The 14684-nt window shown below is 51.7% G+C and overlaps 4 protein-coding genes across 32 annotated transcripts in view; 2 read left to right on the top strand and 2 right to left on the bottom strand.

Annotated features, from left to right (window-relative positions):
- SLC22A23 (solute carrier family 22 member 23) overlaps positions 1 to 14168 on the top strand; it is a 190238-nt gene extending 176070 nt beyond the window's left edge. For 2 of the 4 annotated variants that reach the window (XM_050787197.1, XM_050787196.1), the window contains 2 exons: positions 276 to 399; positions 12152 to 14168. In XM_050787197.1, coding sequence (XP_050643154.1) covers positions 276 to 399; positions 12152 to 12509 — 482 coding nt within the window. In that variant the 3' untranslated portion in view covers positions 12510 to 14168. Of the gene's footprint in view, positions 1 to 275; positions 3703 to 12151 lie in introns of those variants that run through there. The other 2 variants (XM_050787195.1, XM_050787194.1) reach the window with 1 other exon arrangement.
- The window catches only part of LOC126952529 (tubulin beta-2A chain), a 759189-nt gene that overhangs the window by 631697 nt on the left and 112808 nt on the right, over positions 1 to 14684 (top strand). The window lies entirely within an intron of this gene.
- The window catches only part of PRPF4B (pre-mRNA processing factor 4B), a 908191-nt gene that overhangs the window by 804417 nt on the left and 89090 nt on the right, over positions 1 to 14684 (bottom strand). The gene's annotated exons all lie outside the window — the stretch shown is intronic.
- FAM50B (family with sequence similarity 50 member B) overlaps positions 1 to 14684 on the bottom strand; it is a 667415-nt gene that overhangs the window by 576836 nt on the left and 75895 nt on the right. The gene's annotated exons all lie outside the window — the stretch shown is intronic.

Raw genomic sequence — 14684 nt, 5'->3', positions numbered from 1 at the left:
AGGCATGGCTCCCGGCTGAGGAATGCCAATAGAGGCCGCCATGAGCTCCAGCATGCTTGATGCACAGGGACTCACAGGAGCCCCACAAAACCTACTGCGGGGACTCTGGGCGTCTAGTCCTTGAGGGGCTTGGTTCCCAGAGGGAACTGCACACCCATCCATGCCGCACGCTGGGCACTGGGGAGGAGCCGTGCCGTGCAGCCCCGGGCCTCCCTCCCACCCTGGCCTGGCTTCCTCTCTTCCCTCACCATCCCCTTCTTCTGACCCTCCCCCAGGGATGAGTGACAGCGTCAAGGACAAATTTTCCATCGCGTTTTCCATCGTGGGCATGTTTGCCTCCCATGCAGTGGGGAGCCTCAGCGTGTTCTTCTGTGCGGAGGTCACCCCGACGGTGATAAGGTGCGTAATGGGAGACACCCCGGGGAACGGCGGCTTCTCGGGACTCAAAGACAAGTCCCTGGCTCCAGGCTGGTGTGGGATTAACCAGCATCAGCTCTGGCTCTGGCTCTGGGCACATCGGCTTCATGGTTCACAGCCGAGGAGCCTGTTGTACCTAACCCTGAGGTGCCCGAGAGTCACGGGAGAACCTGGCCCTGGGGTCCTGTCCAGGCAGCAGCAGGAAGAAGGGGGAACAGGGAGCTACTCTGGGCCCAGGAAATATGTCAGTGACTGGCAAGGGGGGAATTCAGTGGATCACTCATGCCGCACTTCCACCAGAACCTGTGCCGCCAACTCTGCTAAGAGACCTCACGGCACAGCTATTGCAGAATGTTTAAAAAGTAGAAAGAGCCTTTTTCCCCCCTAAGACGCAGTTTCACTCTTGTTGTCCAGCCTGGAGTGCAATGGCATGATCTTGTGTCACTGCAACCTCTGCCTCCTGGGTTCAGGCGATTCTCCTGCCTCAGCCTCCCGAGTAGCTGGGATTACAGGTGCCTGCCACCACGCCTGGCTAATTTTTGCATTTTTAGTAGAGACGCAGTTTCATCATGTTGGCCAGGCTGGTCTCGAACTCCTGACCTCAGGTGATCCCCCCACCCCAGCCTCCCAAAGTGCTAGGATTACAGGCGTGAGCGACCGTGCCAGGCTGAAAGAGCCTTATACTGACCTGAGAAGCTGATGTCATGAATCCAAAGAGAGAAGGCCCAGCAAGTGAGATCACTGACTCATGTAAGAAACATGGATGGAGAGCCCGCTGCGTGCCAGACACTAGGCCCAGAAAACACAACAGCACAGTCCTGCCCTCGTGGAGTCTGTGGCCATTTCACACCTCCCTAAAAGGTGTGACTCACTTGTGCTCAGCCACTTTTGTTTTAGTTCAGAAAGTGAGGCTGACCCCTTCCTGGTGCCGTCTCTGTCCCTGGGTCGTGGCTCCTGGGTGCTACACACCATTTACTGTTGCCAGGCGTATAGGTTAAGAAAAAGGCACGCCTCCACTACAAGAGCATCACTCAGCTGCAGTCATTTTCCTGCAGTTTGTGACTGACTGAGGAGCTTAGCTTGAGTTATACCACACTGAACTTCTTAAATGAGTGTCATCAGCATTTCTCATGCATGTGCCTTCATGAAACAGAACTTGAGAGTAAGGCCAATAGTTCAGCCGTGAGTCAAAACCCAGGTGTCCGAATAGTGACACCCTTGGGAAAATCCAGTAGAGGCCACTCCAGTCCAAGGCGGGCTATGTGGACGCCAATGATTTCAGCCCCTCTGGTGCTGGGGAAGGCTTTGGGAGCAAGTAGGCAAGTCCGTGGACTTTCTTACTTTCCACGTTTCCAGCAGCCATGCTAACAACAGCATCTTCACATCCGCACTTTGATTCATTGTCTTGGATCTGTATCATACAGGCCCAGCCTGACAGCTACTGGGTACCTGGACAGAAATGCCGAGGTATTGTATGATTAAGCGCCACAGAACTCATCGTGTCCCTACCTTCTGCATAAGCCACAGGGGACAGATGAGTCAGGAGCTTATTTAGTGCTTGCAGTTGCAAGATACCTCAGGCAGACCGCAGGCTCACTCCCTGTCTAAAGGGGGGACAGTGAAATTTCCCTTCTTTATCAAAGAAAACAGCAAAGGCGAGTCTCTCAATAGAGCAGAAGCCGCAGTCAGACCTTCCGGGTTTCCAGCTGGTCTCTTGCAGCCTTTGCATGATTATGCATTTGGTGGGGGGAGGGGGGGCCAGCAGGGACCCCTGAACTCTGGCAGTTGGTAGGATCATTATTCTCTGTTAGATTTGGCTTAGCAAGCTAGACGGAAGGAAATGCTGTTTCCTTTTCCTCTTTGATGCAAACCTGGAAAGATTTGGGGATAGAAATTCAACAAACATGTTCTCAGAGTCAGCCAAGATGACAAACTGGAAAAAATATGTGACCCTTGGTGATGTTTTCGTGCCTGCGGAGGATGAAAGGAAATTGAGTCCAAAGGGGGTCCCTGGGCCAGGCTGGGAGAATGTCTAGCGTTCCTGACAAATCCCTCTTCTCGCTGGGAGCCCTTTTCACCCGTGCCATCGGGAGGCCGCAGCTCTTTCTTGCAAATGCACTCGGGAACGATTCCCATGGAGGCGCTAGGATGCAAGTGGATCCCCTGCCATGCCCCCACTTCACAGAGAGAAATCCACGATAAGCCGGGATGGACAGCCTGGGGCCCATGAGCTCCAGCGTAGCACAGAACTAGCCTTTCCCTGTGACACTCAACTACAGACAAGCCTCCTGGCAGCAAAGGGAAAGGGGCCAGGATGGACTGCCTGGAAGTAAATATGAGGTTATGAAATTTTCTGCAAAAAGTTCAAAAAATGCTTTTATACTTTTCATACTTGTTCCACAACAAAAAGCAACAAAGGCTTGCAGAAATCTATTGCCCCAAGGATGATAGAGGCCAAGTAAACTAAATATTGTTTCATGAGGTTCTGTCCAGACCTCACATCGACAGAACCAGCTACCCGCTCAGGCCCAGGCCAGGTGGTGGTTCTCATCAGCCAGTGCACAGCTCATCAGAGTCATTGGTAAGACGTTGGGAGTTGGGTGACTTTGCAAGTGTATCTGACTGTGTCCACCTCCCAGCTTGACATGGGCAGAAGTGGCCTGGGGTCTTGGGTGGATCTGGAAGCAGCTGCTGGCTGTGCTGGGGCTGATCTTTTCTATCCACTGTCCATCTGGACGTTCCAGGTGGGCTCCAAGGCTTCCTTTGCCCTCACACGGGGGTCCAGGTGAGAGAGGACGCAGGCGCTGGGGATCATGACACCCACCTGTTTTCTCCTGCTCTGCCCACTCCGGCGGCCCTGGCCCTTTCTAGGTCATAAGCCGGACGGGCCTCCCTGAGACCCTCCCTGACTGACGACTCCCTGACATCTGTCCTCTGCTTTAATGCTGCCTCAAGAATAGGCACCGAGGGCCAGGATGACCTGGGATTAAGGGAGCATCAGAGTCTGTTCAACTTCTTTAAAAAGTTGTATCTTAAAGGCCAGGGGCGGTGGCTCACGCCTGTAATCCCAGCACTTTGGGAGGCCGAGGCGGGTGGATCACGAGGTCAGGAGATCGAGACCATCCTGGCTAACACGGTGAAACCCCGTCTCTACAAAAAATACAAAAAATTAGCCGGGCGAGGTGACGGGTGCCTGTAGTCCCAGCTACTCAGGAGGCTGAGGCAGGAGAATGGTGTGAACCCGGGAGGCGGAGCTTGCAGTGAGCTGAGATCATGCCACTGCACTCCAGCCTGGGCGACAGAGCAAGACTCCATCTCAAAAAAAAAAGTACAAATATTTGCTCATCCTCGACTTCACAGAAATGTAGTCAAGTCACATTAAGTAATATAAAAGAGGAGGTGGAATGGGAGGCTCACCTCCGGTGTTTCAACGCGAGATGGTAACGTCACATGGCTAACAGCAATTTGATTCTGGAATCCTTAATTCAATGAAGTTTGCCGTTTCTAATAAGAAGTCGGCCTGCATATCAGTCTACTTTATTTAGATCCTATTGCTAGTAAAATAAAGATATTTCGTGGATATTACAATTTTGTGCTCCTAAGGCACAAGGAGGCAGTGCCTGCCCTCCGGTCTCTGTCCATAAATCAAGCAGCTCTGACTTGTCAACACAGGCCTGTGCTGCCCTCTAGTGACAACCTAGAGAAAAGCAGAAAAGGCACAGGCAGAGCCCACATTTCAGGGCAGGAAATGAACCTTAAAACCAAGGACGTAACAATCTCTTTCTCTAATCTGAGATTTCAAGAGAGAAAAAAAAACAAAGCCAAAAATGGCATCCCAACTTCTGCCACAATTTTTCCTAATCGTACTGAATAATGTCAAGGAATCTTTTTTTTTTTTTTGAGACGGAGTCTTGCTCTGTTGCCAGGCTGGAGTGCAGTGGTGTGATCTCGACTCACTGCAACCCCCATCTCCCTGGTTCAAGCGATTCTCCTGCCTCAGCCTCCCGAGTAGCTGGGATCACAGGCACGCGCCACCACACCCAGCTAATTTTTGTATTTTTAGTAAAGACGGGGTTTCACCTGTTGGTTACTATGGTCTCGATCTTCTGACCTCATGATCTGCCCATCTCAGCCTCCCAAAGTGCTGGGATTACAGGCGTGAGCCACTATGCCCGGCTATGTCAAGGAATCTTTGATAGAAAACCAGATCATTGCTTCCACAGAAAAAAATAAAAAGATATATTCCATATTCTATATGCATGTGTATATTTGTTGCATATTATGTATACACATATATGTAGACATTTTTCTAATGATCTGCAAATTAAATATATTTCATTTCATTTTATTTGGCATGGTTAACAAGATAGATCCGTATGATGTGGTTCACCGGGCACAATGCCAGGCTTTTGCTCCATGCAGTTTGCCTTTTCACAGTGGCCCCGTGCCCACCCCTCCTGGGGGTCTGTGCTCTGCACTCCTGCGTGTGACTCCCGTGTGAGTAAGGGGAGTCCTCTCGCTGCTTGTCAGTGCCGTCCACATGTAATGCCGGGAAGGTCAGGCAGAAACCTGGGAGGTTTCCGAGAAAATGATGTCCCCATTAAGATCCTGTCCATTATCCCTAGCACCTGATATGCCCTGTGGCTTCCTGAAGGAGCCAGGTCTACCAGAAAGACTTAATTGGCTATTTTAGATGTTCAGTCTTCATCTTACAGAAGGATTTGATCTTACTGCTCATTGCAGTGGTCATCTATATTTAACCTGTCCCATTCATCTGGGTGAGCTGACCTTCCTACTCAGGAAGCCAGTGTGATCCGCAAGCATCCAGTATTTATTAAACACAAACAACACGTGCCTGTTGATGTCCTCGAAAATAATTCTTGCCCTTGAGGGGCTCAGAGACTAGTAAGGCGACAGGCGCGTGAACACATACTGACAGAAAGATGTAGTGTCTTTGAACGGTGGTCTGGGACCCTCAGCCTGGAAAGAGTGTGAGTATCTGGGAGACATCCCCCAAATTCTTGCTCTTCCTCATCCATATCCCCCATACACTATGAAGCACAGTGGTGTGGCTATTCCTGCAACTCTTTCAGCCTCTCCCTGGGAAGGGCTTTCTAATGTGAAGTGCTGATGACTGTCACAGCCTGCATGAGAGGTGGCTGTCAATCTCCCTCCGTGGCTAAGGCTGGGGAATGTGTCACTCACAGAGTATCTTGGTTTTCTATTGCTGCATAACCAATGGCTCCGAAACAGGGGTCTGAAGCAGCATGCATCCACTGTCGCATGGTTTCCATGGCTCCAGAGTCTGGGCATGGCCTGGCTGGGTCCTCTGCTCCGGGTCTCTCACAGGCTACCATCAGTGGGTAGGGTCTACCATTAAACCAAGTCAGGCACTGGTAGGCTCTGTTTCCTCACGGGCTGTGGGGCTGGCAGCCTCAGCTCCTCGCTGGCTGTTGGCCACAGGGACCACAGTCACAAGGCAGCTCACTTGGTCAAAGCTAGCAAGAGTCTGCTAGAATCTGCCTTTTGGAACCTTGTTGTGGAAGGAACATCTCACTATCCTGGCTGTATTTTATTGCTAAAAAGTAAGTTATCTGTACCTTGTACCTTGAGGCCCAGCGCACGCTCAAGGCACAAGGGTGGGAATTACTGGGGCCAGTCTAGAAACCCGACTATGGTGCTGAATAGATGCCCAGGTGCCAGCCAGGTCTCAGTGGCTGGGCAGGTGCTGGGGACAGCACATGGAGTGGAGCCTGGTCCTGCCCTGGTGACATCTCGTGTCTATTAGAGACACACAGACACGCAACGCACATGTGTCTTTGGGCTACACAAGTGTCCTGAGGATTCAGGGGGAGCACCCAAGAGAGCCTGCTCAGCCTGGATTCAGGAAAGGTGGCTGGGACTGAGGATTCCCGGGGTGTGGACTGGAGCCCCACGCATAGCAGCTCTAGAGGGGATGTGTGTGCAGCAAGTGCACAGCGGCGGGAGGAGAGGCAGGATTCCCAGGGCTCGGGGAGCAGGAACAGAGGTTCCTGGAAGGCTGAGGGTAGGCGGGTGTGAAGCGGCTTGAGGAGGCAGTGTTTGCAGAGCTTGGTGCCTCACTGAGAGGAGGGCCAGGGCAGAGAAGAGTCCCAGTGGCACAGCCCCCTCTGCCAACTTTTAGGACTCCATTCCATGCCTGGGGGCTTTAGGCCCATGGGAGAGGCTCATCCTGTTCGCCTCCCAGTTCTTGAACCTCTCCAGCGCTGGTTCCTCTACACCCAGCTGCCCCCTAGACCCTGAAGGACTTGGGTGGCCCCTCCACAGCACTCAGTGGATGCTACCATCCCTGGAACCAATCAATCCACGGATCTTCCTGTCCCCATGCTAGTCACATTCGTGCTTTAACCTCCACCACATTTGGACTTGGAGCTTTTCTCATCCCCATTTTACAGATGCAGACCGAGGCTTCGGGAGGTGAAGCTGGTGGATGGGGGGCCAGGATTCTAGCTCAAGCTCATGGGCTCCAGAACGCCTGCTCCCAGCCATGGCACTCGCACCTTTGTGGCAGCAGAAGTCTGTTCTGTAGCTCACTTTGGGCTGGTCCTTTGTATGTGGGTTTACTCAAGGCTTGAAGGCTAATGGCCAATGCCCTGGTCTTGACAATAATCTAATGGAACAAACATTAACAAAGCCCCTGTACCGGAAGGCAGTACTTCCTCCAGACGTGCACAGACGGCGCCCTACCCGGGTAGCCCGCGGGAGCTCGGCTGAGCCAGCATAGGTGAACCTCACAGAGCGAGCACTGGACAGAGCTGAGGGACCCGGCGCCGTGAGCAGTGAGACGGGATCCCGGCGCCATGAGTAGTGAGACTGAAAGGGAGAGGACAGGATGAAGAGGTGGGGCCCCCAGGATCTGTGCATCACCTTGCAGGCAGGAGGGAGCCACTGGAGGACTCTGAGCAGCCAGGTGACATGATTAGCTCTGTGTTCTAGGAAAATTGGTTTGGCAATAGTGAGGAAACAAAGTCCAGGGGGTGCAGAAGATGCAGCAGGGAGGAGCGCAGACCCAGGCGGCCTGGAGTGGACGCCCTGAGGACTTGGTCATGGCTGGACAAGCAGCAGCTGGGAAAGGGAAGAATCCAGCAACTCTTTATCCCCTAGGGCTGCAAGCCTGGCAAGGCTGCCCCTGGGCCTGTGGTGGATGCAGATAGGTGGACTGCAACCTATAGAGAGGCGGCCATTTCTACATAAGAGGGAGAGAAGGGAGAGAGAAGTGTCTTCTATTCTTTTGTTATAAAATAGGACAAAACCCCCCCAACACACACACACGCGCACACACACACACAATATCACCATGCTTCCATTGCATTCTGAGAAAAAGGCTCCGAAGCTGCGATTCTCCCTGGGGTTATTAGCGTAGACCTGTGTATGTCTGGTTTACGAGGGCCACCTGGGAACCCTAGGACTCCCATCCTCCCTGCCCAGGTCACCCCTGCCCAAGCCTCCTCCATTCACGTCCCCCCATATCAACCCAGGTCATCCTGAGAGGGTCTGTGGGAGCAGGCATCAGGTCACAAAGGCAGGGATGCTCTCCCCGTCTGAGCAGCAAAGCCTGAGAAGTCCCCAGCACGAGGGAGCTGCTGCTCAGTGCTCCTCAGTGCTGCTCAGTGCTCCTCAGTGCTGCTCAGTGCTGCTCAGTGCTGCTCGGTGCTCCTTGGTGCTGCTCGGTGCTCTTCAGTGCTCCTCGGTGCTCCTCAGTGCTGCTCGGTGCTGCTCGGTGCTGCTCAGTGCTCCTCGGTGCTGCTCGGTGCTCCTCGGTGCTGCTCGGTGCTGCTCGGTGCTCCTCGGTGCTGCTCGGTGCTGCTCAGTGCTCCTCGGTGCTGCTCGGTGCTCCTCGGTGCTGCTCGGTGCTGCTCGGTGCTCCTCGGTGCTGCTCAGTGCTGCTCGGTGCTCCTCAGTGCTCCTCGGTGCTCCTCGGTGCTGCTCGGTGCTGCTCGGTGCTCCTCGGTGCTGCTCAGTGCTGCTCGGTGCTCCTCGGTGCTCCTCGGTGCTGCTCGGTGCTGCTCGGTGCTCCTCGGTGCTGCTCGGTGCTGCTCGGTGCTCCTCGGTGCTGCTCGGTGCTGCTCGGTGCTGCTCGGTGCTCCTCGGTGCTCCTCGGTGCTGCTCAGTGCTGCTCGGTGCTGCTCGGTGCCACAGGGGGCAGAGCAGAGCAGAAACCCTGGCCGCAGGTGGTGGTGGAAAGGGGAGTCATGGCTGGTGTCTTAGTTCCTGGAAAGAAGAGGCAAGGCCTGGGCGCCTGCCCAGAACTAAAAGCTTTGGAGATTTGTAGCAGCAGGGGGACCAGCCCCCACAACAGGAAGTTCTGTTGTTTTAAAACAAAACAAAACAAAAAAAAACAGCTTTATTGAGGCATAATTTACAGAACCATAAAATTCATCCATTTTAAGTAAACAATTCAATGACTTTTAGTAAACTGACAGCACCATGCAACCACTGCCACCATGCAGTTATGGAACATTTCTTTCTCCCCACAAAATCCCCTTGTCCTCCTCTGAAGTCCATCCCTACTCCCAGCCCAAGCTACCATGAATCTGCTTTCTGCCTCTACACATTTGCCTTTTTTTTTTTTTTTTTTTTTTTTTGAGACAGAGTCTCGCTGTGTTGCCCAGGCTCCAGGCTGGAGTGCAATGGCACGTACTCAGCTCAGTGCAACCTCTGCCTCCCAGGTTCAAGCAATTCTCCTGCCTCAGCCTCCTGAGCAGCTGGGATTACAGGCTCCTGCCACTGCACCCAGCTAATTTTTCTATTTTAGTAGAGATGGAGTTTCACCATGTTGGCCAGGCTAGTCTTGAACTCCTGACCTCAGGTGATCTGCCCACCTCAGCCTCTCAAAGTGCTGGGATTCCAAGCCTTTTTGACTTTTCATATAAATGGATTCATACAATCAGTTAGCATAATGTTTTTGAGTCCATGTTGTAGCACGTGTCAGTACTTCATTCCTTTTTATGGCTGAGTAATATTCCATTTTATATGATGGGCTGCATGTTGTTTATCCGTTCACCAGTTGATGGCCATTTGTGTGCTGTCAATTTTTTTTTTTTCATAGAGATGGGGTTTTATTGCCTAGGCTGGTCTCAAATGCCTGGCCTCAAGTGATCCTCCCGCCTTGGACTCCCAAAGCACTGGGATTACAGACATGAGCCACCGTGTCTGGCCTGCCCATCTTTTTACTGGATTTTCTGTCTTCTTTTTGAGTTGTAAGAGTTGCGTAGTGGCTCATGCCTATAATCCCAGCACTTTGGAAGGCCAAGGCGGGTGGATCATGAGGTCAGGAGACCAAGACCATCCTGGCTAACACGGTGAAACCCCATCTCTACTAAAAATACAAAAAATTAGCCGGGCATGGTAGCACATGCCTATAGTCCCAGCTACTCGGGGGACTGAGCCAGGAGAATTGCTTGAACCCAGAAGGCGGAGCTTGCAGTGAGCCGAGATGGTGCCACTGCACTCCAGCCTGTGTGACACTCTCAAAAAAAAAAAAAAAAAAGTTCTTTACATATTCTAGTTACAAGTCCTTTATCTGATATATGCTTCACGAATATTTTCTCCCAGTCTGTGGTCCTTTTCTTAAACATGCAACTTTTGAAGGGTAGGAGTTTCTAATCCTAATGAAGTCCAATTGATCAGCTTCAGCTTTTTCTTTTGTGGATCCTACTTTTGATGTTATGTGTGAGAAATCTTGGCCTAACACAAGCTCGTAAAGCTTTTCTCTTGTTTTCTTCTAGAAGCGTTATAGTTTGAGCTAAGTTAAGCACTTAGATTTTATTATCCACTTTGAGTTCATTTTTTTACATGATGTGAAGGGTCAGCATCATTCTTTTGCATGTGAATATCCTGTTGTCCCAACACCACCTGCTGAAGAAACTATCCCTTCCCCCTCACTGGATTTGCCTCCATCTACAGTCAGTTGACCATAAATGTGAAGGTTAGTTTCTGAACTCCCAGTTCTGTTCCATTGATCTATTGATATATACACCAATACCAAACTGCCTTAAGTCATATGGCTTTATAGTTTTGAAACTGGGAAGGCAAGCCTTCTAACTTTGTTCTTTTCCAAAATTGTTTTTGACTACTCTGAGTCCTTTGCATTTCCACATAAATTTTAGGATCGGCTCACTGTTTTCTCAAAAAAAAGTCACCTGGAATTTTCATAGGGATTATGTGGAACATATAGATTAATTTGGGAAAAATTACCATCTTTACAATATTGAGTCTTCTAATTCATGAACATGGAATGTCACTCCATTTATTTTTATCTTTTTAACTTTCAGCAATGTTTTATCTTTTTCAGCATACAAGTCTTGCATTCCTTTGTTATTTCTAAACATTTTATTCGTTGGATGTTAGTGTGAATGGAATTTTCTTAACTTCATTTTTGAGTGTTTTGTTGCTAGCATGTAGACATATAATTGACTTTTATATGTTGATCTTGTATCTTGTGACCTTGTAGGACAGTCTTTTGGTGAGTTAGGAGCTACCTATAGTGCCAACCAAGAGAACCACAGACTGGTCAAGAGCTGGAGTTATATACCTGCCTCCCACCTGTTGCAGGGACCTCCCTTTCAGCCCACTCAGCCTCAGCAGTTCCAAGGACAACGGTCTCTTCACTTCAGGGAGTGCCTAACAATTGAGCAGCCCCACTAGAAAGCTTCCCCAAACCAAAGGACCACTCTGCCCGCTGCCCTGGGGCCTGGCAGACAACTCCACTCCCCGTTCTCGAGACAAGGCCACCTCTGCCTGCCCGCTTCAATGAGGCCCCAGAACTGGGGACCAGGCAGCCCTCTCTAGCCTGGTCTGTCACCTGAGCGCCACGGTCCCACTGCAGCCTGGAACAGCACTGCTTTCTCAGGGGCCACAGAACACCTGTGTCCCAGTAATGTGTTTTTAGGTCTAAGTGGAGAGGTTTGAGGGATAGGGGTTTTGTAAGTGTTGTGTATCTACTAATCCCTGGGACTCTTGGCCGCTCCCGTACAAGGCAGGAAGTGGAGATCAATGGCTGGCCTTCTGGACTTTGGCTGTCCTGAGCTCAGAGCTGCAGTGAGTTCTTCTCTGTCAGTGCACAGCTTCATTTGGAGGACCCTTCAGGCACAGTCCTCAGAGATGGGACCGTTTCCACTGGTGGTATGCAATCAATTTTAGGAGACACGGGGGCCATCTACTCACAGTGAGGAAATTACTCTTTTAAAATATCTTGCTCTCTCTCCAGTTATGACAAAGAAAAAGTCCCTGTTCGTGCTGGTACGTCCTTCGTACCCTCTTTAACCCTTGGTAATCCCCCAGGCCTTGGGGAAATGGCATAATTTCGTTACCTTTTATTTTTCCTTGTATATTACTTATGGCAAGTAATACTGGCTTTCCATTTACAGTAGTACCATATAAAGCTGCCTTTCAAAATAAAGTTCTCATGGCCCCCCAGCCCTGAAAAAACAATAAAAATAGGAAACAGATTAAAGAAAAAGATAATGTAAGTAAAAGCTTTTGAACTGATGAGGAAAAACGGCCACTGCCTCAGAGTAGCCCTGAACAGATGCAGCCGGGGTGCAGGTGATATGGGATGTGTGAGATCGGGGTACACTGGGCAGTGCCCAGGGCAGCAGGGCCCCTGCAGAGGAGGCTTCCTGGTCCACCCCGAGCTTTTCCAGGATCCAGCCACTCGGCCACGGCAGCTCACCAGTGCTTGCTCCTCCTGCAGGTGCGGCGGGCTGGGGCTGGTGCTGGCCAGTGCGGGCTTCGGCATGCTGACGGCACCCATCATCGAGCTGCACAACCAGAAAGGCTACTTCCTGCACCACATCATCTTTGCCTGCTGCACGCTCATCTGCATCATCTGCATCCTCCTGCTGCCCGAGAGCAGGGACCAGAACCTGCCCGAGAACATTTCCAACGGGGAGCACTACACGCGCCAGCCGCTGCTGCCGCACAAGAAGGGGGAGCAGCCACTGCTGCTCACCAACGCCGAGCTCAAGGACTACTCGGGCCTCCACGATGCCGCAGCCTCGGGTGACACACTGCCCGAGGGTGCCACGGCCAATGGCATGAAGGCCATGTAGCCTGGCCCGCAGAACCCGGGGCTCAAGGGTTTGGGGCCGCTCGGGCACAGGTTTACAGACCAGGGACCGAATGCATGGCCCGGAGGGGGAAAGCTGCCCCACCCAAGCCGAGCCTCTCAAGGGTGTGGGGAAATCCTGTCTTTCCAAAAGTCCAAGGAGCACAGGTCGGAGGAGACGAACTCTTTGGAAATAACCCTTCCAAGACTTTCTTTTCTGCCATTAAATGTTTGTATTTATTTTGGTCATTTTTACGAGAAGCACTTTATTCCCTCCCCCTCACTGATCACAAATGGAATCACCTCTTTCGGCAGCGAGATGCAGTCACTCTGGGAAGATGCTGCAGTGACCATGGTCGCGGCCGGTTCCTCTCGGGAGACGGGACACGGCTCCTCGCAACACCCAGGAGCCCCCCAGGCTGCCTGCCTGTGTGCAGAGGCAGGACACAACCGTGGAGCGTTTCCAGGACTGCATTTTAGACAGAGTGAAATGTACATGAATTTGGCTTTTGCTCGAGAGTCTGTGTATGGTTTTCTGAGGTCCTTTTTCCCTTTCTGTTTGCAAGGTAAGAGCTTCTATTCCGTGTGCAGGGAAAGCAGCTCACAGACGCCATTACAACCAGCTTCATCCTTCCTTCAGGATCATCCTTTTGTACTTGACGCTGGACGCTCTTGGAGAAAAAGCTTAAATATTTCGCCAGAAATCTTAATTGAGCAGCGGTCATATCGCCACAGCTTTGTGAGTACACAGCTAACAGATGCGTCGAGGCCTGAGATGTGCTCGTTTTTATTCCTCCTCTCCCAGATTGGCTCCAGCAGAAAAGCCCCCCGGGCACAGCCAGCTCTTGTGCCAGCACTACTTGAAAACATGGCCACTTTCTAAGCTACAAACAATGAGAAAATAACTCGAAAAGATGGCAGAGGCAAATCCACAGAAGGGGGGACTGCCCTCCACACGCCCCTCGAGCACACACCAGGAAGATCACCAGCTTGGATGGCCGTCACCTCAGACATCACTCCAGGAAGCACCCGCAGGAGCTGGGCCCCCCACGCCTGCCTTCCTGGGCCAGCTTCCTGCTTGTAGTCACTCGCTTAGCACAGAGGCGGGGCTTCCGGCAGGGAGCGGAGATTCCTCATAGGTGAGTCCAAATGACCTCCAGCCTCTCGAAGGCATCAAGACAAATTGAAAGAAAGCAATAACTCACCAAAGCTCAACGCTGCCCCTGCCCCGACTTCCAAGGGTTTCTTCGTGTTCCTCGTTTCACCCCAGAAAGTAAAGGTTTCCTCTTGGCATTTTCGGAGGAAATTTGTAGGACACCCAAGGCCACTAAGAGACAGCCTCCTTGGCAAGGGCAGGCACCACTTTTGTAGCAACTTGGGCACCAGCTTTTCTGGACAGCCTGGCTTCTTACTGGGATTGTCCAACTCATCCCTTCTTGAAGCGTGTCTTTGCCATGGACTATGTCCTTCCAGGGAAATCGTGGTCTCGGGCCTAGGTGAGACAATGAAGTGACTTCCAACCGACATTGCTAGAATTCACAGGGCAGAAAAGGGGTTGACCTTCTCCCCTTCCAGCTTTCCACCCGGCCTGCTGTTTGCTGTCTCCGCCCATGTCTCCTCCACATGCAGTCCACACATCAGTAGGAGCCTGGTGATGTGTGAAGACACAGCAAGGGGCAAGCAGACTCATGGCCACATGTTTCCAGTGGCTGGACCATGCCGACACCTGGGATCTTGAGGTACCCAGGAAGGGAGGCTGTCTGGCCGGCCTCTCCCCACCTCCACTTGCAACATGTCCAGCTCATCCTCATCTTCCCTCTTTTTTAAAGTCACGTTTCCATGTTTCAACATTAGTTTGCATTCACCTTTACAAAGGCCTTTCTTTAGATCTGTGCAGCCTTTGCGTGCCAAACTTGTGAAATTCCTTTTACCTTTTTTGGAGTACTTGCTACAAAGCCACCTGTCAACAAACCCCCGTTACGTACAGAATAGGACCTGTCCAGTAGCCTGGCCCGTAGGCAGTTGGGGAAGGTGGGAAGGATCCAGCGAGGCCCCTGAGCCCGCACCTGGACAGGTGTACGTCTGGCACCAATCACCCCCAGCACCAGGCCACCCTGCAGTCCAGTCCGCTTACTACTGTGTTGCGGAAGGATTTGCTAAGTGATGAAAGTTGCGAGCA

The sequence above is a fragment of the Macaca thibetana genome, chromosome 4 (genome assembly GCF_024542745.1).
Source record: "Macaca thibetana thibetana isolate TM-01 chromosome 4, ASM2454274v1, whole genome shotgun sequence".
Lineage (NCBI taxonomy): Eukaryota > Metazoa > Chordata > Mammalia > Primates > Cercopithecidae > Macaca > Macaca thibetana.
This window is presented reverse-complemented; position numbering and strand designations above follow the sequence as displayed.